Raw genomic sequence first — 27455 nt, forward strand, 5'->3', positions numbered from 1 at the left:
TGTGTGCCGTGCTAAGGCTAGGGTTGTGCGTTAAGACCAAACTTCATATCACTGTAACAGTATGTAACACAATATATGATTTATTATTGTTGAAAACTGAGCAAAAACATTTAACATAAGTATGTGGTAAAAAAAAAAAAAAATACAGTCAATTCAGTGATTTAAATACTTAAGTGTTTGCTTGTTTTATTTAACCTTTTTTTTATACAAGTCATTATTTTGTCAAACATTGTTTATAACTAATAATTATTTATTAATTACAAAAGTAGTTATTATTTAATAATTTTATTTTTGTTATTAAAATAATTGTATTTTATATTAGTAATTATCAAAATAATTATCTACAACAAATAATCCAAGATTATTAGATTAGATTATTTATTTTTTTTATCTTATTTTTCGTTAGTAATTATCAAAATAATGTAAAACAAAAAAGAATTATTTTATTCATATAAGCAATTATTTGATCAAAAAAAAAAAAAATATATATATATATATATATATATATAGCAAGTAATCCCAAAAAGTTATCATTTTGTATTTTATGTTTTAATTAGTTATTTCATCCAAATAAATATTTACAAAATAGTAATAAGAAAAAAAAAATGTTTGGGATTAGTGGAAAAAATACTTCTCGTTATGAACAGTAAAACATATCACAATCATTCTTCTTCTTCTTGGCTTGTTTTGGTCACGTTTCGCTCTGTATTTTCGCATTACTATTGCTCTCACTTGTAAATTATGACTTAAAGCAGTCCTGCTTAGTTGCACAAATATATCCACCGCGGTATAAATAGTAGAACAAACACATTACTATCATGCTATTCTATACCGCTATCATACCGCCCACCCTGGACGATACCCTTCATAAGTCAGACACATCAAGTTTCTCAGCAAGTCCCTCATCTTCACAAAAGTCATAAATTGGCAGTGTGTACGTGACAGCACGCCCTCTGTGATTCATCGACTGTGGACACTGGGGAATGAAAACCCTGACAGGACCTCCATCCCAAAAGCGGCGGGCGAATGAATCACGTCCCCTTCCCTCACCTGTCCTGTAATGCAGTCGTACATTACGTTTCACACCTCATTAAGGGCTTGCCAATCGATTGCCAGCCCCCGCTGCTCATTTACAGCACCAGCAGAGTATTTAACAATAGATCTGCTGTGAGGGTTATTGAACTGCACACGGATGTAAATGGGCAGATGATTGTGAGGGATGACATCAGAGAGTGTTATTGACAGTGTGTTTTAGACTGAGCTACAGCGAAGCTTGGCTTTCCATAAACTTGTTACAATAATTGACTAACAAAATATTAACTACATTGAAACTTTTTAAGAAATAAGGATCATTAAAAGCAGTATTTTAACTACTATATGTAAAATATAGAACATGATATATAAAAACATGAGCGTCTCAAGTAAGGCGATAGCATAAAATTTCATCATTCTCATTGCCAATGCAAATATACAGATAGAAATTTTGAAAAATAATATATTTTTTTTGTTGTTGTTGTTTTATGGTTTTCGTTTTAGTAATAACACTTGGTTAATAACCCAGATTTAAATGAACCATCTGAACGAATTATTTCACATTAAAAAAAAAATAAATGTGTACAATACTTTGTGACATAAAACTTCTAATGTAGTGTTTTGTAAGGTTGTACCACAAAAAAAAAAAAAAAAAAAAACACTAGAAAAAGTAAAAAGAAAAAAATTGGGAAATAGTAAAATCATCTAAGTTATTACTCCCCAACAATATTTAATAGAGTTGTCATGATTGTATTCCAAATCCACTATCTGTGTGTGTGTGTGTGTGTGTGTGTGTGTGAGTGAGAGAGTGTGAGTGTGTGTGTGTGTGTGTGTGTGTGTGTGTGTGTGTGTGAGAGAGAGAGAGAGTGTGAGTGTGTGTGTTCCAAATCCACTATCATTGTGTGTGTGTGTGTGTGTGAGAGAGAGAGTGTGAGTGTGTGTGTGTGTGTGTGTGTGTGTGTGTGTGTGTGTGAGAGAGAGAGAGTGTGAGTGTGTGTGTGTGTGTGTGTGTGTGTGTGTGTGTGTGTGTGTGTGTGTGTGTGTGAGAGAGAGAGAGTGTGTGTGTGTGTGTGTTCCAAATCCACTATCATTGTGTGTGTGTGTGTGTGTGTGTGTGAGAGAGAGAGAGTGTGAGTGAGTGTGTGTGTGTGTGAGTGAGAGAGTGTGAGTGTGTGTGTGTGTGTGTGTGTGAGAGAGAGAGAGAGTGTGAGTGTGTGTGTTCCAAATCCACTATCATTGTGTGTGTGTGTGTGTGTGTGTGAGAGAGAGATAGTGTGAGTGTGTGTGTGTGTGTGAGAGAGAGAGAGAGTGTGTGTGTGTGTGTTCCAAATCCACTATCATTGTGTGTGTGTGTGTGTGTGTGTGTGAGAGAGAGAGAGTGTGAGTGTGTGTGTTCCAAATCCACTATCATTGTGTGTGTGTGTGTGTGTGTGTGTCTTCCAAATCCACTATCATTGTGTGTGGGCATGTTTTTGTGACATATCAGGACACAACTTTGTATAATGACATGGGTATGAGAGGGTGACTTATGAGGACATAAGCCATGTCCCCATTTTTCAAAACGCTTATAAATCATACAGAATGAGTTTTTTTGAGAAAGTAAAAAGGCGCACAGTTTCCTGTGAGGGTTAGGGTTAGGTGTAGGGTTGGTGTAGGGCCATAGAATATACAGTTTGTACAGAATAAAAACCATTACGCCTATGGGATGAACCCACTTTACACAAAAACAAACGTGTGTGTTCCAAATCCACTATCATTGTGTGTGTGTGTGTGTGAGAGAGAGAGAGAGAGAGAGAGAGAGAGAGAGAGAGATTGTTCAGACAAAGCAATCTGTTAAGGCTAAAGTGCTAAAATCCACTGTAGATTACCAAGAACATCAGAGCTGAATGTTTCATATCATTTGCAGCGTTTGACAGTGTAGCCTTGAAAAACACGAACATGCTTCCAAATGGCTCCCATATTATACACACACACACACACACACACACAGAGAGAGAGCAGTACAGTAAACACTGCTGTGCCAACACACAGTGCCACAGATGGCACACACACAAACTCTCAGGAGGGATTCAAATCCCCACAGAGTTCCTTCCTGTCTGTGTGTGGCGGCGGTGTTGCATGGGCCGTGTTTAGGAAACAGCAGCGGTCAGCACGGCTCCTCTTCACCTCCTCTGCGCTCCTGCAGATATCGCTCATCTTACTGTGAAATAATAAAAGCTCTGATTTCGAGCACGCTCAGTGTGTCCCGGTGCTGGGAGCCATGGTAACAGAGTGGTCTGGCAACTGCTGTGTGTTTTGTGAGATGCTTCAGTGTGTGTAGGAGGGGGAGAAATAGCTGCTTTAAATTTGGAAAGGGCTTAATTTGTATATACATGTTTTGCTTTTAAAAATAACATTTATTTTTTTGTGATGGGAGGATTTGCTTTAAGAGTGTGTCATATGTTGTGTATGATATTATTTATGCTGTATGTTCAACATATTTGCTGCTCGTCTCCAGCGTGGTGCCTGAGAAATGAAGGTGTGAGTTCTGTGCTTCTCGGAGCCTCCAGCACAGACCAGCTCATGGAGAATATAGGAGCAATACAGGTGAGAGTGCACATGAGTGTGTGGTAAGTGTCAATCAAATGCTAAGCTCCGCCTTCAAACCAATCTTGACCAATCATAATGTTGCTGTCATGCAGAGTGCTGCAGTTTTTGCATTGGCTTTTGCATCTTTGGGGAAAATTAGCTCTGAGAACACCAAAAGTTGGAAACTTTCCATGGGAATAAAAAAACCTTAAGTGTAGTTGAGAAGAAAAGAAAAAACATCTTGCAAAAGTCACATAATATTTTAGAATGAAAACAATACATTGCAAAAACATAAATTTCCATGCATAATGCATGATTTAATTTAGATGAAAATAACACTGTAAACATATAACTTATGTAGCACAGAATGAGTTGAAGCAGTATCAGCACTTCATCTAGTAGGAGGCCTAATAAGGCTAAAACACACAGTGCTTAACAAATAAAAAAATATATATTTTAGGAGTCTGTCAAAAACTTGTTTAACCTGTTAACTGTCACCCGTCCACCCTGTGTGACGCCTACATTTACTTCACTATATAACTTTGGATTGTGCACTACAAAGTCAATGTTCAAAAATGTGAGTGACAGTTAAGGGGTTAAAACTAAAAATTGTATTGTCATTTATTAGGCAAATAACAAACTGAAGCAACTTAATACATTTTATCAATTCATGTTTTTATACCCAAGTTTCAGCCAGCACATTCAACCATTAAAACTTATTTTTTCTATTAAGGACTACAAGTCAGTAACTGTAATTGGGCACCTGAATAAATACAGATGAAGTGCTTTACTATTTTCTGCCTTTCTTGTAACACAGTAAATCTTAAAAATTAATGGATGACAATAATTATATTTAAGCATCAGAAACACTACTTTGATTAGAGCTTGCACAATGGTGTGGATTAACCATTACAGAAACATTAACAGTGATTTTGGTAATCACCAGTACTGTTACAGATGTTTATGTAATGGATATCAGACGAGTCTTTTCTGTGTTTGGTTGACTAAAAAGAAACATCCATCTGTAACTCTCTACCGTTTTAATCGTGTTACAGCAGTTTAACAGTATAATGGCAAGCTTTCCAGAATAATCCGTTCGATTTTAATCACTTTATGAGTCCATTTAACAGCAAATCACATTGTGCACAGAGATCTCCATTCCTACGGGAGCAGGTGGGCGGAGCTTAGCAAAGAGTCAATTGCTGACTGTTGTAGCGATTTTTTTTTTTTTTTTTTTTTTTTTTTTTCGTGAGCTAAAATAATGAGGTTTCCATATTCTGAATATAACTAGTATAACATTAGTTAGTGAATGTAAAACTAAAATATATCATAGTTATTTCAGAATTAAACAATTAATTAATTAATTAATGAACTATAAGAAAGTATTTACATTTGCAAATATTTACTTTTTTTTTTTTTTTCACATGTAAAACCTTTGAGGGAAACCACTTTGCAAGATTAACATTTTAAGATAAAAAAATAAAAAATTAATTGGTAAAAATGTCTGGGATCCCTGAAAATCTAAGTCAAAGTATTGACCCTTTTTTGTTGCCTTTTTAATTCAGGCTAGTCTAAATAAAAGTATTAAAGTGTTACAAATACGAAATGAGAATTCACTTAGATGCACTGAGCTGGCTTTGGTAAAAATGACTGTTTGAACAGTATAGAGAACATTTCCTCCCCCTAGTGGCCAGGATGAGAATGCACTTACTTGATATTTTGACCTCACTCTTTATATATATGTATACATATGGAATCCAGACTCAGTTTGCTATTCTTTTCACAGGTTCTTCCAAAATTATCCTCCTCCATCGTGCACGAGGTGGACAGTATCCTGGGCAACAAACCCTACAATAAAAAGGACTACCGCTCCTAGTGTGGAGCCAGACTGGACCGGATGCTCCGAACCCTCCTTTGCCTGATCCTCCGTTCGCTTCAGCTTTTACTGAATGAGTACCGGCTGCATGAGACGGGCAAGCACCCACAAACCCTGGAGAGCAAGACTTTTAGAACACGAACGGCAGGAAACACGTGAACAAAATACACTAAATATACAACAAAAGACACATCCACTGACATGCAGGATAGAGAGCGATGCATTGAAGATACAGTGCTCACAGAGTCTCCGTATGGGTACTTTAAAACCAGATCATTAGGGTAACTAAGAACAAAATGGACAGGAATATGCTAACAAACATTAAAAAATAACATGCTTGCTTGGTTGCTGGAAATATTCAGTTTTTCCCCGTTTCTTTGTTTTTCTTTTTTATATTGATTGCATAATTAGAAAAATAGAGCTCAAGCTGAAATAGCCACTCATGCGATCCTTTTGGGTTTGCACACATCGTTCACATCATCGAGGTGTCCCGGCCCAGAGCTCTTCACTGTGTCGTCTGCGTTAAATATGCACAGGCAAACCAATAAGCACTTTAAGAGAACATCAGAGAGAGAAAACTCATTTAGGAGCAGCTCCTCTCTTGTGTGGAAGTGGCTTTTCCTTATTCTGTACAGGGCATGGCATCATCTCACTGTCTTCTCTTTAGCCTCAAAACAGCCCTGGCTTCTCATGTGTCCCTGCTTTGCTAACAGACGTTCTGATGTCAGATCACTCCATCAGATGCTGGGGTTTTTGGAGGGCATCTGTCTGAGTGATTGCTGAAGACGAGCCTCGGAGGTCTTCCATCCACAGTAACCTTCTCCCTGCGCACACGTTTAGTGTACTCATATTACAATTACTCACGCTGATTTATTAGAGTTTAAGTATAGATTGAATTACCTGAAAGGGTTAAGCATGCTTCAAAAGTATTTAATACCATCATTGCAGTTTTTTAAATAAGAAGAGTGACTGTTAAGTATTTTCTGGTCATATTTCACCTCAAAATCAATATCTCAAAACTATATAATGGAAGATATACTAAATTATATTACTTATGAATTTAGGACAATTACATTTTTTAGCAAATTCCATGATAATTAAGATAATTTTTCCTATAAATTGTCTTTAATGTAATGTGAATATATATAGATATATATAAATTGTAAAATTAAATATCAAGTGTACATCATGCTAATATGTGTTGTATTGATTTTAATTTTAAAAGTTTTTATTTCTAGTGTTTATTTTACAAAATTATGCATTGCAGTAATATAAATATATATATAATTTTTTTTCTTTCTTTCTTTTTTTTTGATAAAAGAAAAGGAAGTCATGCGTTTCTGAAATAATTGTCACACAATATTGAAAAAAAAAAAAACTTTGAATAATATAAAATATAATATTAAAAGTAAAATAGCAAGTAATTTATTACTGGAAATAATTGTACTGTAATGCAAAAAAAAAAAAAAAACTGTTGATGCTCCTGAAAATATACTTATAAAATTGTCCCATTGCACAAAAATTGTAATAGTCTTAAAATAGTAAGTACTGTAATTTTGTACAAAATTGTTTCATGTTAATAATAAAATATAACTTGAAATTATATTATGCAAAATATCATAATTTATGATAACTGATTTTAGGGTGAAATATGAGTGGCAATTATTTTATGACATTAACCACATAAGGCAAATTTATCGATGATTAAGAACAAGTAGAAACATGAGGTGGTGGTAGCCTAATGGTTTTAAATAATGGGCTGCTAACATAAAAATGTAAAAAGGTTCAATCTGATCACCCTGTGATTTTACGTCTGAGTAGCAAAACACAAGTGACTTGATGATATTGTGTGCAGTGTAGCTGAAGCCGCTGGGACTCCAGCACTCACCTGTCACAGATGCTCCTAGCCAATAGGAAAGCAGACTGTTTCCACGGCACTATCTCACCTGTCCAATAGGAGCAGAGACCTGTTTGTGTCAGCAGCTCAGGGACTGCACTAGAATGTCTGTGTTTGCATGTGTGTGTGTGAGAAATACATCATTAGGAAGCTTCTTCATCTCATTTCTGGACACTGGGCGTTTATTGTATATGCACCGGTGATGAAACGTGTGGCTGAAGCCAAAGATTTATCCCACATCCCTATAATAACGTGACTCCTGTGTCCTCTTTTCCACGGAGAGCAGCATGTATCTGCGCTTGTGTCTTTCTTCACTTTGTGTATTCACTCTGCGCTCTAGAAGTATAATATACATACTCCGTGCAAGTATACGTAGTGCACCCAGTATGAAGGATAAGCAGTCTAGGTATTTTTTAAAAGAAACCTTGATTAATTGCGTTTAATCAAACCGTCCCTGATCAAGCACAAGGGAATTGCATGGCTCATTCGGAAAGCATGCATTCACAGCTCACATCTACTGCACAATTCATATCTGATAATATGTTTTAATATTCAAAAAAAAATGAGCTTGCTGTTCCTCATGCTAGTGATTAAAAATACTCTAAAGATCTGGATCAAAACTTGGGAGTTTTGTGCTTATGGGAGATAAATTGGTCAAATCATGACTTTAAAAACCGCTGAATGTTGAAGTTTGGTGTCCGTTCATCTCATCCGTGTGTTTGTGTGGAGCCACGTAGATTTACTGTATAATAACGGTGCAGTTATTCCTAAATGTCTTTGAAAGATTTGCACTTTGTTCGTTTAAGACTTGCTTAATTAGAGATGATTGATTAACATTTATAGTTTTAACGTCTTTTACTTTTTCCCCGTTTAAAGAAATGTTTTAGGTGCGTGTTGATTGATGTCGGATAATAATTTCAAACAAACCAAGTATGATGTTAACAGTAATGCACTTCAAATGGAAAAGTACTTTTAAAAGCAGAAATGTGCAGCTGTGTAAAAAAAATTATGTTTTGAATTTTTTTCAATGTTTAGTCTTTTATTTTTTATTTTTTTTTGCATTACAGAAAAAAGAAAAAGAAATACTGGTATTTAATTTTCATTGAGATAATGTCACACAAATAATCATCCTAAAAATAGGCTTTACTTATTTCAAGCTAACTATAATTGATTTTAGGGTCAAAAAATATTTCTTTGTCAAATTCACCCACCAAGACAAATAAATAAAATAAAATGATTAAAATATAATAATAAAGTGTTGGCTAAATACTTAAAAATAAATAAATTAGTTCATGATTAAAAAAAAAAGTTATTATTGTGCTAGTATTGTGCTGAATTATTAAGATTAAACTTGACTAACTATATTTGAATATGTTCTTGCCTCATAAGCTTCGAGCATTGCAGGTTCAAGTTTTTGTTTGTTGGTTTTATTTTATTTTTTGTGATGTCCAAAGAGCTTCAGTCGTACTGAATCTGAAAACATTTCTTCGTATTTCACTGTGTTGTCACCAAAATATTAGTGAACTGAAATCTGTGAGCGGTAGATTTGTGAATAAGCGCAGTTATTAGTTTAGTTTGGTGTTTTCGGTCATCAGTGCGTTTGAGATTGTGTCTTGTATTAATGATGTTTTGATTTCATTAGTGTTGTTTCTGCTCTCGTGTTGACTGTTTTTCCAGGCACTGATAGAGTCTGGTCATCTGCAATATCTCGTGAAGACGGCGTGAATATCAGAGATTATTTCCCAGACCTCGGAGTAGTTTGTAAAAGTGGCAGGATTTTTATTTGTAAGCTCAGAGTGGAATGGTTTGGAAAAACTGGGGAATATGTAATCGCTATTAAATCTGTAATTATCAGTCCGTATTTGACCGGTCACAGGTGACGGATGTGTCCAAGTATTATCGTCAAGTACCATACTTGAGATCCCGAGGAGATTATTTTTCAGTAATATTTTGCAAAGATAAAGACAAAAATATGATTTTATTTTTTTACCATTCTTTGTTGCCCTTCGTTGGGACTGACCTGATGATGATGATGACGATGACCGATTACAACGAGCAATTATTTGCACTGATTATGCATTTTGGAGAATTCTGTGAAATGTATACAATGGCAAGCTACATTTCCACGCTTTGTGGAGAAATACTGTATGTTGAGTCAGATGTATCTGTATATAGTCTGACCTTTGTACATGTGTGTGTATATAAATACATACATAAGAGTATTCATGGTCCTGGTCACTCCAGCCTTTGGTTCTTTTGTTTTCATCAAAAGGCATTTGCTAAATGCATTCTGCTTGAATCTGAATTAAGACATGTACAGCGCTAGTATCTATGAAATGATAACTATAAAATGATGACAATGAAAAAAAAAATGCCTGTTTGTGTCTTTTGCAGTTTCTTATGAAAGCTGCAGTATGTGACTTCTGCCTCGGTCCTCATTCTGTTTGTACTGTATTTTCCGGACTATAAGTCGCTCTTTTCTTCATAGTTTGGCTGGTGCTGCGACTTATAGTCAGGTGCGACTTATCAAAATTAATTTGACAACCAAGAGAAAACATTACCGTCTCCGTCTACCGCTAGAGGGCGCTCTGTGCTGCTCAGTTCTCCTGTAGTCTACTACACTGAAGACATAGAGCGCCCTCTCGTGGCTGTAGACGGTAATGTTTTCTCTCGGTTCTTGTGTCTAAATAAATGCGACTTATAGTCCAGTGCGATTTATATATGCTTTTTTCCTGGTCGTGACATATTTGTGGACTGATTCGACTTATACTCAGGTGCAATTTATAGTCCGAAAAATACGGTAATCTGGATTATGCAAGACGACATTTGTAAATTAATTTAATTACATTTTTAAAAGATCAGATATTGATTAAATGATTACATAGTATTATTATACAATTGCAATACGTTACAATAGCAATACGTTATTCATAATATATCGGTTTGCCTTAATTGTTCTTCATATTTCAAAGTTTCATTGGTGTTAAAATGTTACAGTATATATACTGCAAGTTCGGGATTGGAAGATTTTTAATGTTTTAAAATCGTCTCATATGCTCATCAAGGCTCCATTTGATCAAAAATACTGGAAAAAAAACAACAACAACATAATATTGTAAAATATTATTTCAATTTAAAATAATGGATTTCTATGTGCATATATTTTAAAATGTTATTTATTCCTGTGATCAAAGGTGTATTTTCAGCATCATAACTCCAGTCTTCATGATCTTCAGAAATATTTCTTTAGAACTTTAAGTCTTTACTATCACTTTTTGTGATAAACTGCATTTTATATAGCACTGATGAATAAAATTATTAATTTATTTCAAAAAGAAAGAAAAGGGGAAAATGTAAATACTAAACCCAAACAAAGTTTCCTAAGAAGATGTTAAAATAAGCAAATGACACAATTTTACAATAAAAATTAAAAATTTGACAACTTGCTGAATTAAAATAGTGTGCAACTCTTTAAAATATTTATGCATAACACATGCTTAATAATAATATATATTAAAAAAATAATAATTCCAGGGAGGCACAAGTAAAATCTTTGAGATGCTCACAAGTTTGCAAAATATCCACAATTGTATATTTTACAAAACATATAAATATGTCAAACTTTATACAAAACATGAATCAAAAGCATTAAAAAGGCATCAGTTGCAAAGGTCTTCCTCTAATAAAGGCCATCATAGCACCATCTCTAACATTGTGAAACTTCACTTCATGTACAGTTCAACACTGACATCCTCACAGATGTTTCAGCGGATGTTACAGTCTGTCAAAGAGCTAAACAAATACAGTCTGTGTTCAACCACTTACTGGGTCAAATAAGTAAACAATCTGGGACTTTTATTTTATAAAATAAATAAATGACTACAATGACCAAGAGTGTTATGACATGGAAAGGTATGGAATGATATTGCGGACATTATTCAAAAGGAATCACAAATTGTATTTGCAATTGCGTTTTCAATTTGTGGACGCATAAAATGTGACATAATGCAAATGCAAATCGCGCATTACCGTTTGCATTTTCGTTTAAGCGAACGCACAGTGTCTGCCAAATTTAAAATGGAAATGCAAAGTCCATTTGCAATTGTGTTTCCCATATCTTACCAGCTGTGAGCCTGTCATATTTAAATAGCAATATTAATTACCACATTTGCCTTTTCATTCTCTCTGCACTGTGCATGTAAACTGCCAAAACTCAAATGGAATCGCAATTCCTTTTGCATTTAAATTTCCAACGTCTACACAGAAACCTGTCAATCAAGTGACGGGGGTGGGGCCATTTTATTGGGCGTGTTTGCATTGGGAAGTGACGTCACTCACAGTCGACGGTAATAAATAATTATTCATTAATTAGTGTGGACTTTGTCATCTAAATACTTAATAACCAATAAGGTTAAGGATGTGTCTTAAAAATTACTGCATCTTTTCTATCATGTGAAGCTTTACTTAAAAAAGATGTTTCCTGATATTTACACTTTCTGTTCTTTTTGTGGTGCTGAACACGAATCCATTTCTCATCTCTTCGGGGAATGCACATATACAAGTCTGTTCTGGAAGTATTTTTGTATCTTCGATCATACTAAAATGTACCATGTTTTACTATGGTAAATATGAGTTATCGATGGTGTTTATAATTAAACACAGTAGCCACAAATGTACAGTTGTCTGAGACGTTATGAAAATGTTCTTTAACACCATGAACCATAAAATGTAGTCAGTGGACTGCTATGGTTTATTTTCATAATAGGTAAACACGGTCACATTTCCTTTATTCAGCGGTGGCTGGTAGCTCGGTGGTTAGTGACTCGCGACTCGCGGTGAGGCGCGTCATCTTTTAGTGCATGTTCGAAACCCGCGCCAACATAGACGTACTTTATTTTTTGGTTTATCCTACTTCAGCCGCAAAAGAGCGATCATACTAATAACTTGTAATATTTACAAGAATATCTGAATCATGCAATGAGCAAGTCTGCGTTTATTAGACCAATTTCCTGGTTCAGGTCTCTGCTGCAGATGTGCTGGAACGAAAGCACAAACTGACGCGATATTAAGTGTTTAATAAACACAGGCTTGCGCACATTTCTGATTCTGTGTAGACCGGTAGCTCGGGGGTTAGTGACTCTCATCTCTCGGCAAGTTGTCTTTTAGCGCGTGTTCGAAACCGGGTTGGTGTGGGTTTCGAACACGCGCTAAGAGACGACGCGCCTCGCCACGTGTCGAGAGTTACTAACCCCCGAGCTACCGGTCTGCACAGAATCAACTCCAGATCTCTCGATTGAAGACAGGACTCTCTGCGGCATATCGTGCAGCTGCTGAATAAAGGAAATGTGACCGTGTTTACCTATTATGAAAATAAACCATAGCAGTCCACTGACTACATTTTATGGTTCATGGTGTTAAAGAACATTTTCATAACGTCTCAGACAACTGTACATTTGTGGCTACTGTGTTTAATTATAAACACCATCGATAACTCATATTTACCATAGTAAAACATGGTACATTTTAGTATGATCGAAGATACAAAAATTCTTCCAGAACAGACGAGAAAATGGAGAAATGGATTCGTGTTCAGCACCACAAAAAGAACAGAAAGTGTAAATATCAGGAAACATCTTTTTTAAGTAAAGCTTCACATGATAGAAAAGATGAAGTAATTTTTAAGACACATCCTTAACCTTATTGGTTATTAAGTATTTAGATGACAAAGTCCACACTAATTAATGAATAATTATTTATTACCGTCGACTGTGAGTGACGTCACTTCCCAATGCAAACACGCCCAATAAAATGGCCCCGCCCCCGTCACTTGATTGACAGGTTTCAGTGTAGACGTTGGAAATTTAAATGCAAAAGGAATTGCGATTCCATTTGAGTTTTGGCAGTTTACATGCACAGTGCAGAGAGAGTGAAAAGGCAAATGTGGTAATTAATATTGCTATTTAAATATGACAGGCTCACAGCTCGTAAGATATGGGAAACACAATTGCAAATGGACTTTGCATTTCCATTTTAAATGTCGCTGACACTGTGCGTTCGCTTAAACGAAAATGCAAACGGTAATGAGCGATTACCGTACTTTTCTCTTGTTTAGTCCAGTCAGATGTGATTCCAGCCTCTTTAAACAACAGAAGTGAAACAGAGACAGAGTCGTGGAAGAGCGATGAAGGATCAGGTGTGAACCTGCAAACAGCTCCGTGTCTGTGTGTTTGCTAGCGCTACGAGACGTTGAGATGCGACTGATTCTCTTCTGAACGTCTTGGGTTCAGCTCTGGAGGTCCGCCTGAGAAAACACAAACACAAACACTTTACAATAAGGTTCCATTTGTTAACTACTGTCTATTTAATGCAGTTAACAATGAGCAATACATCTGTTACAGTATTTATTCATCTTTAAAATACAACTGTACATTGTTAGTTCATGTTTGGCTCAGGTCTATTAAACAACATTGATGGATACAACTTTTGATTTTAATAATGTAATGGTAAATGTAAGAAACAGTACAAAGATTAATAAATGCTTTAGATGTTTTTTAACTTGTGTTAAAATTTTACTGTTTTTCAGGTTCAATAGAACTAAAACTAAAACCATTGAAAAAGTTACATATAAAAGACACAATAACCGAAATCATTAATATTAATGAACTAAACATATTTAATTTAAACCTAATTACTAAAATGAGTAAAACATAAATAAATATTAATTAAAATAAACTGACTTGTTAAAAGACACTAATAAAAATGATTTAAAAAAAATATATATATATATATATAAATGAAAAATAACAAAATTACTGAAACTAAAATGTAAATGAAATATACAAATCAAAACTGATAAAAATGGAAAAAAAAATCTATAACAAAAACTATATACAGTAGAAACAAATTACTAGCAGAGACCAAATATTAATCGATTAATAAATATTATAATAGTATCTCTTTAATTACATTAAAAAACATGCATGTGAATGTCTTCATTATGCAATTTTTTTCTAATATATAAAAACACAATGAAATAAACGCTGTTTTAAAATAAACCCACAAACATTGACTGACCATCATAAAACCGAAAGCTTTCAATTCCCAGATTCAGAATCATGCACAATATTAAATATATTAAATTCATGTTCTAAGTTGTTCAATATTGATCTAGTATTTGGCTGAAGAAACGTAGCGTGCTGAGTGAAAGCGTGGATCTGAAGGCCTGGTTCTCTTGTGGTGTTAGTTGTGTGATGTGAAGCAGGTTTACGCTGTGAGCACGTGAGGCCGGTCCAGTCGTTCAGACACATGCAGCGTCCGTTCCTGCATTCACATCTCATCATGAGCGTGCATTAGTGCTGCTGGACTCACCGCTGTCACACCGGACGCCCGTCTGTCCCGAGGAGCAGATACAGCTGCCGCTCACCGGGTCACACGGGGTGTCCTCCGCATAGTCACATGACCGAGAGCAGTTCAGACCGAAGGAGCCCTGCTTACACGCTGAGGAGGACAACCAAATCTCTTACACCAAAACAATTCATTAGTAAGATTTGTTAATTCTGTTGTTTTCTGCTTTTTAGTTTTTAGTAAAATTTTATTAAGTTGTTTATTTAAAAAAAAAAACATTTTTAAGGTTTATATATATATATATATATATATATATATATATATATATATATATATATATATATATATATATATATGCACATTTTAAGTTTATTGAAATGTGTGTGTGTGTGTGTGTGTATATATATATGTGTGTGTTTGTTTGTGTGTGTGTGTGTGTGTGTGATGTATATGTGTCTCTGTTTGTATGCGTGTTGTGTGTGTGTGTGTATGTGTGTTTATATGTGTATATGTGTGTGTGTGTGTGTGTGTGTATAAATGTGTGTTTGTGTGTATGTGTGTGTTTGTGTGTGATGTGTATGTGTCTCTGTGTGTATGCGTGTTGTATGTGTGTGTGTGTGTGTGTGTGCGTGTATATATGTGTGTTTGTGTATGTATGTGTGTGTGTGTGCGTGTGTGTGTGTATATATATGTGTATATGTGTGTGTGTGTGTGTGTGTATATGTGTGTGTGTGTGTATATATGTGTGTTTATGTGTATATATGTGTATGTGTGTGTGTGTGTGTGTGTGTGTATGTGATGTATATGTGTTTCTGTGTGTATGTGTGTTGTATGTGTGTGTGTGAGTGTGTGTGTGTGTGTGCAGTGATGTAGATGGTGAACGTCTGACCTCTCTCACAGCGGGACAGACACACTGTCCGGTTCTGTGGTGACATGACGCTCCGTTCACACAATCACAGTGCTGCTGACAGCCAGAGCCGAACAGACCGGCGGGACACGCTGAAACACACATACACACACACACACATACAGCACATACTGAATCACAGATAGAGAGAGGAGTCTATCTACATATTCTTACATATTATAGTTTATTATACATATTTAATTATACACTATTACAACTCTATTATCATTACGTAATTATATCATTATATCATTTAGATTTATATATTTCTCTCTGTGTGTGTGTATTAATGCATAGATCCTTTTCAATAACATTTTATCATTTTCAATATATATATATATATATATATATACACGTATATATAATATTAAAATAATACATTTTACTAAATTTTATAAATTTTAATATTTAATATTAAAATGTAAAAAACTAATACACAGTCAAACAGATAAAAATGCTGTCATACTTTCAAATATTAAATCTTGATCAAATTAATTGTGTGTGCATGTGTATATATATATGTGTGTATATATAAATAAAATAATGCATGATTCAACCATTTTACCTAAAAACATTAAGAATGATTTTATATTGTGTGTGTATATATTTTATTAAATACATAATTTCTACTAGCATTGATTATTTCTATATTTAATTGTGTGCATAAACAGTATATTTTTTATACATGACTGATCATTAATTATATAATTTAGTTTATAATTACATTATATATATATATATATGACAACAGATCATTATAAATTATATAATTTAATAAATATATAATTAAATGTTTGATTATAATATAATTACACTTCAATTCATAAATTCTACATCAAATTAATATTTTTAGGTACTTTATTATATATAAAGAAAAGAAAGGATTCATAAGCAATTACAAATTTTGACTATAAATGAAAAGAAAAATTTAAAAAACAAAACAAAAAACCATTTAACATCTTTATCCTTTGAGGAAAGATGGATCTTTGTTCATGGGACTTGGATCATGTTCTTTACAAAGTCTATATAGATAATAATAAACATCTAAAGTTTTTATATATATATATATATCACCTCTCTCACAGCGTGAGCCGAGAGCACATGAACAGTTCCCCGAGACGGCGTCTCTGTTACTGCAGTTACAGCGCTGCGAGCGGCCCGCGGGACAGACTGCACACACACACACACACCTGCCCTCAGACCTCAGACGACACACACACTGACCTCACCAAACACCAGCTCACCTTCATCCCCGACACACACGCCTGTGACCCCCTTCCCACAGACAGCCACACGAGCACAGTCCGGCCCGTACCGTCCCGCCGGAGCACAGGGGATCAAACACATACACAGTGTGTCCTGAACATGTGCTGTGTGCGACTCACTGAGATGACAGAGGGCCCCGATGAATCCGGCCGGACATTCACAGGCTCCTGAGACCGAGAGACGAGCTCCACCGTTCAAACACTGACAGCGACGCTCACAGCCAGGACCGTAGAAGCCTAAAGCACAGACACACACACACACACACACGAGAGAGAGAGAGAGAGAGAGAGAGAGAATGAGGGAAAAACATCAACCAAAACAAACACAAACGTGCATCTGCATCCTTAAGAGTCTTGTGTTAACTATCCTCAGACAGAGAGAAAACCACAGCTTTATGAGCATGTGCTGAGTTTAGTTTCCACTATTAGAGTGAATAACATTTTATCTGAAGCAGAGATTCTTCCAAACCTCTTTTGACCAAATAATCACTTGAAAAGCATCCTTTAATATTACTATAAATTAACAACACATTCACTTATTTATGGTTCTCTAATGTTTAGTCATGGTGACATTACAAATAAATTATTTCATATTTTTTGTCTTTTTTTTTTATGGTTTTATTGTTGGTGGGTTTTTTACCTATTTAAATTGTACATTTTAGTTCTTTTTTAAGATTTTTTAAACCTCACATTTTTATGATTTTATGAATTTTATTGTTTTCGTGTTTTTATTTTTACATTTTTAAAGTTTCAGTTTGTTTTTATTTTAAAATGTATTAAAAAAATGAATTTATGTTTTAATTATATTTCAAGTTTGTTTGTATTTTAAATGTACATTGATTTACCTTAAATATTGATTGATTTTATATTTTTATAATTTTATGTATTTTGATGCATTTTATGATTTTATTCATTTTTATTTAGCATTTTACTTTATTTTTTTGTTTCAGTTTCTTTTTAAAATGTATAAGATTTTAAATTTTTTATTAGATGTTTTATTTGTATTTTAAAACTTACCTTAAAAACAATCAAACTAAAACTCTTTCCAAAATTTGTCAAATCAAAACATATAAATATATTTTATAATGTATGAATTTATGCTTTTATTTTTTATTTTTTTTTTTGGTATTTTCCGTATTTTTATTTTTATTTAACAATTTCTAGGATTTAATCAATCAAGTTAAAGGTTTTAAAACAGCAGGAACAAACCTAAAACATTCTTCACTCTACCTACAGTATATTCCTCCTGTAATAGTAAGTGCATCCCTCACCCTGTTCACACTTAGGTCCTGTGAATCCAGGCCTGCAGTAACAGTCTCCAGACAGCGGGTGGCACTGCTGGTTACTCTCTGAACACTGACACACCTGATTACACTCGATCCCGAAGGTGCCGGGCAGACAGGCTGATGAGACAGACTCAGATGATCTTATTATTTTTTTTTTTTTACAAATTTCTGCAGTAATTTGGCATGTGTTGCAAGCAGGAGTGAAGCTGCAAATGTTTTAAACAAGTTTTACAGTTTGGTTCTCATGAGAGAACCTAGAGATCTGGTTTGGTGTTCCCACTGCAAAAAGTGATACCCATTTAATATAACTGTAAAACATTATTTTTATATTGAAAAAGAATTTATATATATATATATATATATATATATATATATATATATATATATATATATATATATATATATATATATATATAATTGCACTTTATTTAATTAGATTATTTTTCAAATAAAATAATTAAAAGACAAAATGTGAAAACACCATTATATTTTAAAATAAGAAAAAGAGTTTTATATAAAAATACAATGATTTTATATTCCACTTAAAAACACAATGCATTTACATAAATGTTTTGTTTATTTTTATATTAATTTCTACGTTTTAAAACCTAAAATCAGCATATATGTGATAAACTCAATAATTGAGTTTAATTTCAATAATTATTTAATATTAATAATTATTTATTATAATAAATATTTATCTTTTATGGTTTATAACTATTAATTAAATATTTTATTACTTAATGATAAAATAATACATATAATTCATCGCATGTGATAATTATTTAATAATTACTTTACAACATTTTTACATATTTGTACAATTATCTTAACATATATTTTTACTGTAATTATTTCATTAAATAATTAAAATTTAAGTTATCATCTTTTTTTAAGTTATCATCTTTATTTAATATTATACCCACTGTTTTAGTGGGAGGTAACAAAATCTGACAGGCTAGGACAAATCAACAGAACAGGGGCATTTACACAACACTGTTTTCAACAAAAAATTTAAAACTTTTTTATGCATGTTGGCTGTTCATTTACATGACAATTGCATTTTAGGAGCTCGAATATGCAAACTTTATAAAATAGCACTCAAAGTGCACCCAAAAAAATCCACTAAAATATGATGCAACCCTGTTTTCAACGTTGATAAAAAACATTTAAAATGTATGCATTTAGCAGACGCTTTTACTCAAAGACTGGCGTAATGATGCTAAAAAAAATCAGCTTTGATAACAGAAAGAAATTACATTTTAAAATAGAAAATGATTATTTAAATATTGAACAAGTATTTCTTGTTTAAACTGTATTTTGATCAAACAATTGCAGCCATTGAGAGCAGAAGAGACTTATTTCAAAAACATTACTCACTGGAAAACGACTCATTGCGTGCGAGACAGAAAGACAGATGTGCTCGTAAAAGGAGAAATCATAATCATAATGTGTGTTCGAGATACTGCTGAGTTTCCTAGCTGAAGAGGGCTATTAAAGGTACAGCTATAAAACATAGAAGTGAAGAGAAAATGAAGAATAAGCTCACTTTGGTTACAGCCAGGAGGACAGACACATTCACCCCTGACATGATCACAGAGAGCTCCGTTCATACACACACACTTCTGCTGACAGTCCAGACCATAGAAACCCTGCGGACAGGCTGGACACACACACACACACACACACACACACATATGGCTGATGTTAATATATGTTAAGTGGAGAAACAATGACACATTTTTCACAGAACGTTCCCGTCCAGCCAGTCTTACAGGTACAAGCTCCGCCCACATGGTCACATGACGCCTGGTTTTCACACAGGCAGCGAATGAACCAGCAGGGCATTCTGGGACAGACATAGACGTGTGACATTTATAACAGACAGAAGGCACACATAAAGACTGTCGAATCTAAAATGAGAAATTATATTAAATATGAGTACATTTGTCAACTTGCAAGGCTATTTAAAATTAATGTGTGAAGGCAAAATGGTTTGAATAAATAAATGTATAAACTTAGATATACATTTTTCCTAATATATACATATAAATGTAATGCATCAACTATGCATTATTTTATTTTGCATGTTTTCAGGTTTATTTACTCATATTTAAAATATTCCTTTAATACTGTAACATCTGTACAGATATAGCAGTATAAATGGAAAATAGAAGCACTATTAAATCTAAAATAATTGTATTTTATATATTATATCTCCATTTTTTAAATAATTATTATACATGGTTATTTTAGGAACACATATGAGTTAAGAGACTATAAAAAATATATGTATATTTAGAAATTAATCAATAATTAAATAAATACATAGAGGAAAAACCCTAAAGAAAATGATTATAGTACCTAGATCTTAAATATTTTCCCTAATATAATATAATATAATATAATATACGATTTTAATAAAAATATATATATCTTTTTTATTCATTTTATTATTTTTTTCATATTTATTTATTTTATATTGCACATTTAAAAAAAAAAAAAAAAAAATTTCACTATCTTTTTGTATGTTTTTCATTATCATAAATACTGCAACATTTATCAAATATATTAGATGTACAAGGAATATAGAATAACTTTTAATCTAACAAATAAAACAATGAATGCAGAGATGTCACCGCATTTTAACACAAAAAAAACCATAACCAAATATTAATATGCAATATAATAAAACTGCAATAATACTGACAATGATATTGTAAAGTGCATCCTACAGAAAGTATCATGTCTTTCAGACGCTTTATCTAAAGGAACTTGTATATCTAGGTGTTTGAAGTCAAATCATAGTTTGATTTAATGTACCTTGCTCACACTTGTCTCCTGTCGTTCCAGCTGGACACTGCGGCTGACACACTCAGGTCACATGATCACAGGTCACTCCAGCCGGACACGAGCATTTATTATCACTGCCAGAGCTAAAGAAGCCTGATTCACACACTGCAAGGGAGAACAATTAATACTGATCATACATACTGTATCTCTATCTAAAACTTTTAGATTGTCCATTTTATTTAAATTATTAATTTAATTTTTTTCATTCTATTTTATATCATCATTATTTTATTTTTAGATTGCATGTTTTCCAATTATTTTAATTGTACTGTATCAAGTATTTCAAAGCTAATTTAAAATAAGAAAGGTTAAAAGGCTATGCATCAACAATCAATTTAATTTAATTTAAGATTGCATTGCTTCTATTTTGTCTTCAGGAAAGCTGTGAAGATATACAAGCTAGGTGGTTGTCCTGCTTCTTCAATAAACAAGCTACAGGAAGTAATAAATGTTAATGATAAATGTTGCAGTATTTATGATAATGAAAAACACACAAAAAAGATAGTTTTTTTTTTTGAAAAATATGCAATATAAAATAAATAAATACGAAAAAAATAATAAAATGAATAAAAAAGATATATATATTTTTATTAAAATCGTATATTATATTATATTATATTATATTAGGGAAAATATTTAAGATCTAGGTACTATAATCATTTTCTTTAGGGTTTTTCCTCTATGTATTTATTTAATTATTGATTAATTTCTAAATATACATATATTTTTTGTAGTCTCTTAACTCATGTGTGTTCATAAAATAACCACGTATAATAATTATAAAAAAATGTAGATATAATATATAAAATGCAATTATTTTAGATTTAATAGTGCTTCTATTTTCCATGTATACTGCTATATCTGTACAGATGTTACAGTATTAAAGGAATATTTTAAATATGAGTAAATAAACCTGAAAACATGCAAAATAAAATAATGCATAGTTGATGCATTACATTTATATGTATATATTAGGAAAAATGTATATCTAAGTTTATACATTTATTTATTCAAACCATTTTGCCTTCACACATTAATTTTAAATAGTCTTGCAAGTTGACAAATGTACTCATTTAATATAATTTCTCATTTTAGATTTGACAGTCTTTATGTTTGCCTTCTGTCTGTTATAAATGTCACACGTCTATGTCTGTCCCAGAATGCCCTGCTGGTTCATTCGCTGCCTGTGTGAAAACCAGGCGTCATGTGACCATGTGGGCGGAGCTTGTACCTGTAAGACTGGCTGGATAGGAACGCTCTGTGAAAAATGTGTCATTGTTTCTCCACTTAACATATATTAACATCAGCCATATATGTGTGTGTGTGTGTGTGTGTGTGTGTGTGTGTCCAGCCTGTCCGCAGGGTTTCTATGGTCTGGACTGTCAGCAGAAGTGTGTGTGTATGAACGGAGCTCTCTGTGATCATGTCAGGGGTGAATGTGTCTGTCCTCCTGGCTGTAACCAAAGTGAGCTTATTCTTCATTTTCTCTTCACTTCTATGTTTTATAGCTGTACCTTTAATAGCCCTCTTCAGCTAGGAAACTCAGCAGTATCTCGAACACACATTATGATTATGATTTCTCCTTTTACGAGCACATCTGTCTTTCTGTCTCGCACGCAATGAGTCGTTTTCCAGTGATGCCGTTTGTCTCGTCTTTTTTTATGTTTTTGAAATAAGTCTCTTCTGCTCTCCAAGGCTGCAATTATTTGATCAAAATACAGTTTAAACAAGAAATACTTTTTCAATATTTAAATAATCATTTTCTATTTTTAAATGTAATTTCTTTCTGTTACCAAAGCTGATTTTATTTTAGCATCATTACGCCAGTCTTTGAGTAAAAGCGTCTGCTAAATGCATACATTTTATATGTTTTTTATCAACGTTGAAAACAGGGTTGCATCATATTTTAGTGGATTTTTTTGGGTGAATAAAAGGTTCAAAAGAACAGCATTTATTTGAAGTAGAAAAAGAATATAAACACGCATCAGCTACTTTATTTAGGTACATTTTCAACTTGTTAAATCAAATGACTAATTAGCCAATCACATGGCAGCAACTCAATGCATTTACACAATAACAATATGCTGAAAACAGAAAAAAAATCCTTTAAAAAAAAAAAAGACTAAAAACGCTGTATTATGCACACCAGGCTAGTAGGAGTTAATATCACTTTGTAAAGAAACATGTAATACACATACGCATTATGTCACCTGTTTCATTAATTCCCATTTTGGTCGTTTCACAAGATGATGATAATGGTATCATTTACAAAAAGGTGCACTTTGAGTGCTATTTTATAAAGTTTGCATATTCGAGCTCCTAAAATGCAATTGTCATGTAAATGAACAGCCAACATGCAAAAAAAGTTTTCAATTTTTTGTTGAAAACAGTGTTGTGTAAATTCCCCTGTTCTGTTGATTTGTCCTAGCCTGTCAGATTTTGTTACCTCCCACTAAAACAGTGGGTATAATATTAAATAAAGATGATAACTTAAAAAAAGATGATAAATTAAATTTTTATTATTTAATAAAATAATTACAGTAAAAATATATGTTAAGATAATTGTACAAATATGTAAAAATGTAAAGTAATTATTAAATAATTATCACATGCAATAAATTATATGTATTATTTTATCATTATTAAATAATAAAAATATTTAATTAATAGTTATAAACCATAAAAGATAAATATTTATTATAATAAATAATTATTAATATTAAATAATTATTGAAATTAAACTCAATTATTGAGTTTATCATATATATGCTGATTTTAGGTTTGAAAACGTAGAAATTAATATAAAAATAAACAAAACATTTATGTAAATGCATTGTGTTTTTAAGTGGAATATAAAATCATTGTATTTTTATATAAAACTCTTTTTCTTATTTTAAAATATAATGGTGTTCCCGAACACATCTAAAAACACATAAAAACACATCTCTTTCGCCAAGCATTCAAATAATGTATCTTTTATTTGTGAGTGTAGTTGCATCTGTTCAAAGTTGCATTTTTATTCATTAGCTTGGGTTAAACTAATTTTACTTTGTTGGATCAGCAGCTATGCTAATGATGTCTCTATTTTGTTTCTATGTTTCGCCACGGGATTTACATCCCGTGGTAACTAGGATTTACACAAGCTCCAGTCTGGATCCAGAACACCTGAGAAGAGATGATGCTGACCCTCAGAGGACCTCAGATGATGCTAACCTTGAATCAACAAACAGAACTAACAATTATTGCTAAATGTGTGACTGAATCATATAATAACTTAATTAATAATATTGATAGTTCATCGTCTAGCTGACTACGTCTTGTATTATTATTATTATTTTTTTTTCTAAAATCCTGTCAAATGTGCACAAACTACTAGCTACTACTAAATTATAAAATGTATAATTAAAATTTTGTATAAAATTTATAAAAAAATAATAGAATTTAACACTAGTTAATTTAAATAGAATACAATTATAGATTGCATGTTTTTCCTTCTTTTGATATTTTATTAAAACATTTCCATGCAAATTTAAAATAAAAAGATTAAAATGCTATGCATCAACTATCCATTTTATTTTATTTGTATTTATTTATTTATTTATTTTTATGCAGAACGAAAGATGTCAGGAGCTTTTACAGACATGCAGCACAATATAAACTGTACAACTGAAAGAAACCCTATAAAACCTTCTGGCTCATATCTGATATACATGATCAAAACATCTGTTGCACACAATCTATTACATGCTTTCTGTCATCTGATTGATAGTTTATGATTTTTAGCAAGTAAAAGGCCTTTTAGTATAATTATAAAAACATCCTCCTTCAGCTGTGGTTCACTTGACGTTTTGCTGTGAAATCTTTAGTAAAAATAAGAATAATATTTCCAAATTAGTTTTATTGATTATCCAAACAATTTTTTTTTTTTTTTAAATCATGCAAGTATGTAAAAATTGATAGCCTGAATGCACTGTAAGTCGCTATGGATAAAAGCGTCTGCTAAATGCATAAATTTAATTTTTTTTTTATTTAAGTATCAAATCGGATTATCAGGCTTTTGAGGAACGTTAATTTGTTCATCTATCAGTCAATACTGTATTATGCCACTAAAAAAAATTAATAAAAAGGTAATTCTGACTTCTTTTCTCAGAACTGAGAGATATCAACTTTCAGATTTCATAAGTCAGGCTTTACATCTTATTACATGTCTCTGGTTTTATAGAGCATGTTTTGTCATTTAATCAAACAGCAACAACATCTTTCTCCACCACAGAAATTCTTTTTCAGTTTCATGTGAATGTATGGGATATTCACTCTTTCAGAGAAACTCACGGTCATTACACACGAGTCCCGTCCATCCGTCAGGACAGTCGCAGACATTTCTGTGTTTGTTACACACTCCTCCGTTAACTCAGTCCTCACACGACAGACTGCAGTCCAAGCCGAACGAATCATTCAAACATACTGCACAGAGCAGATGAGACAAGATTTTTACATTAAAACCAATCGGGCTATAACCATTTGGTTAACTCAAATACTGTGTTTCTTACTGAATTCCTCAGTTCGGGTGCTCTCAGTGCGCAGCTGTCCCGTGTCGTCCTCGTACTCGTCGTATGGCTCCAGGATCTGCTCATACTCCTGCAGGACGGTGAGCTGAGCTTGATGTCTGAGGATCTCCAGCACTGACACACACAGCTCCTTTAATTTAGTGTCACGCTTGCTTCTAATGAACTACATGGAGCACATACGTTTTTCGGTCTGGTTCTCGTGAGAGCACCTGAAGATTCGGTTCGGTGCTCACACTGCATATAGTGTGACCATACAATAAAATACTAAATAATTAACAATAATAATAATAATAATAATAATAATAATAGTGTTATACTATATTATACAAGTATTATAATTTGAAATCAATCAGGAGAAAAGTAATTAAAAACAAATAAAAATAAATGTATTAATTAAATATTTTTTTAAACTAGAACAATTGTTTAGGAAGCACATCTTAATCCTTCTTACAGGTAAAATTGTTCCTTTATTTGATATATAATAATATAATAGGATAGGATAGGATAGGATAGGATAGAATAATCTTAAAATATATTTTAAAATCAGAATGATTGTTTCGAATGATTAGAATGATTTGTTTTATTTTTATTTTTATTTTTTATTTAATTAATTTTTTTTTTTTTTTAATTTAATTTAATTTAATTTAATTTTAATTTTAATTTAATTTAAATGTATTTTGTATTTGTTTAAATTTAATTTAATTTAATTTAATTTAATTTAAAATTAGAATGACTGTGTTTCAAATTATTAGAATGATTTATTTTATTGGCTCTTAAAATATAATATAATATAATATAATATAATATAATATAATATAATATAATATAATATAATATAATATAATATAATATAATTTAAAATTACAATGATTGTGTTTCAAATGATTAGAATGATTTATTTTATTGGCTCTTAAAATATAATATAATATAATATAATATAATATAATATAATATAATATAATATAATATAATATAATAATTACTTAATATAATATAATTTTATTTGTATTTTAACAATTATTTTTTAAACGATTATTTAAAATCATTCTAGAAAAAACAAAATATTTCCGTTATTTGATGAATCTTTCATACACAGTAAAAGTTGGTTTTATTGTATGTAATATTTGTATTGTATGTATTAAATGTGTTAATTTTTAAAGGAGCTCATAATTCATTTATTGCTCTGTATTAAAAATGATTATGAAAAGAAAACAGGTTCATGACTGGCTGAAGACTCACATATACATGAGCGTCTGTCTTCATGGAGACGATAGCCTCGTCTGCAGGAGCACTGGAAGGATCCGGCGCTGTTCTGACACCTGTGATCACATCCTCCGTTTACAGCCAAACACTCGTCTATATCTGCAAGCAAACACATTTCTGGATCTAGATCCCTAAATCACTGGAAAGCACTGCATCTCTTTGGGTGTCGAGCTGCCGTCTACACACTCGTTTATATCTGACAGGTGAAAACACACACCTTGACGTCACACGGATACTGTGCTTGTGCAGCAAAACAGGAAATGGCCACTTTAGTTTCCTTTACCGATGCAGGTGTTGTGGTCGTCGTCCAGCTGGTATCCCGTGTTACAGCTGCACACAGGTCCACTGGTTGAATGTTCACAGCGATGAGAACAACCGCCGTTATTATGATCACAGCTGTTTACAATCTCCATCTCGATACCTGAGAGAGGAAAACACACACACCCACACAACACATGGGAAATGAATGGGACACGATCCACCAAACCTGGAATGCAACTTTAGATTTATGCCCTTCATTTTCTTGCAGTTTTGAAAAATGAACATTTAATTAAAAAAGATATTTAATAAAAAACGTATATATATATATAGACTGT

At 32.6% G+C, this 27455-nt stretch overlaps 2 protein-coding genes across 11 annotated transcripts in view; one reads left to right on the forward strand and one right to left on the reverse strand.

Moving 5' to 3' along the window:
• The window catches only part of kcnab2a (potassium voltage-gated channel subfamily A regulatory beta subunit 2a), an 86211-nt gene extending 79537 nt beyond the window's left edge, over positions 1-6674 (forward strand). For 3 of the 7 annotated variants that reach the window (XM_026221726.1, XM_026221728.1, XM_026221727.1), the window contains exons 15-16: positions 3530-3618; positions 5387-6667. In XM_026221726.1, the coding sequence (XP_026077511.1) occupies positions 3530-3618; positions 5387-5476 (179 nt within the window). In that variant the 3' untranslated portion in view covers positions 5477-6667. Of the gene's footprint in view, positions 1-3529; positions 3619-5386 lie in introns of all 7 variants that reach the window. The other 4 variants (XR_003277528.1, XM_026221729.1, XM_026221724.1 and 1 more) reach the window with 4 other exon arrangements.
• A 6675-nt stretch (positions 6675-13349) lies between these two features.
• LOC113055426 (multiple epidermal growth factor-like domains protein 6) lies at positions 13350-26948 on the reverse strand. Of its 4 annotated transcripts, XR_003277529.1 has the most exons (7): positions 26836-26948; positions 25361-25492; positions 20999-21133; positions 17010-17126; positions 15607-15716; positions 14742-14870; positions 13350-13674 (listed from the first exon to the last, which is right to left on the reverse strand). XR_003277529.1 is itself a non-coding variant. In XM_026221734.1 (4 exons), the coding sequence occupies exons 1-4, from the start codon at positions 20035-20037 to the stop codon at positions 14844-14846; spliced, it is 567 nt and encodes a 188-aa protein (XP_026077519.1). In that variant the 5' UTR covers positions 20038-20161; the 3' UTR covers positions 14265-14843. The 4 variants fall into 4 exon arrangements, 3 of the variants coding, with proteins under 3 accessions (XP_026077521.1, XP_026077519.1, XP_026077518.1); XM_026221734.1 differs by lacking the exons at positions 13350-13674; positions 20999-21133; positions 25361-25492; positions 26836-26948 and adding an exon at positions 19725-20161 and having other exon boundaries at positions 14265-14870; XM_026221736.1 differs by lacking the exons at positions 17010-17126; positions 20999-21133; positions 25361-25492; positions 26836-26948 and having other exon boundaries at positions 15607-15865.
• Positions 26949-27455: the final 507 nt, after the last annotated feature.

The sequence above is a fragment of the Carassius auratus genome, chromosome 36, assembly GCF_003368295.1.
Source record: "Carassius auratus strain Wakin chromosome 36, ASM336829v1, whole genome shotgun sequence".
NCBI lineage: Eukaryota > Metazoa > Chordata > Actinopteri > Cypriniformes > Cyprinidae > Carassius > Carassius auratus.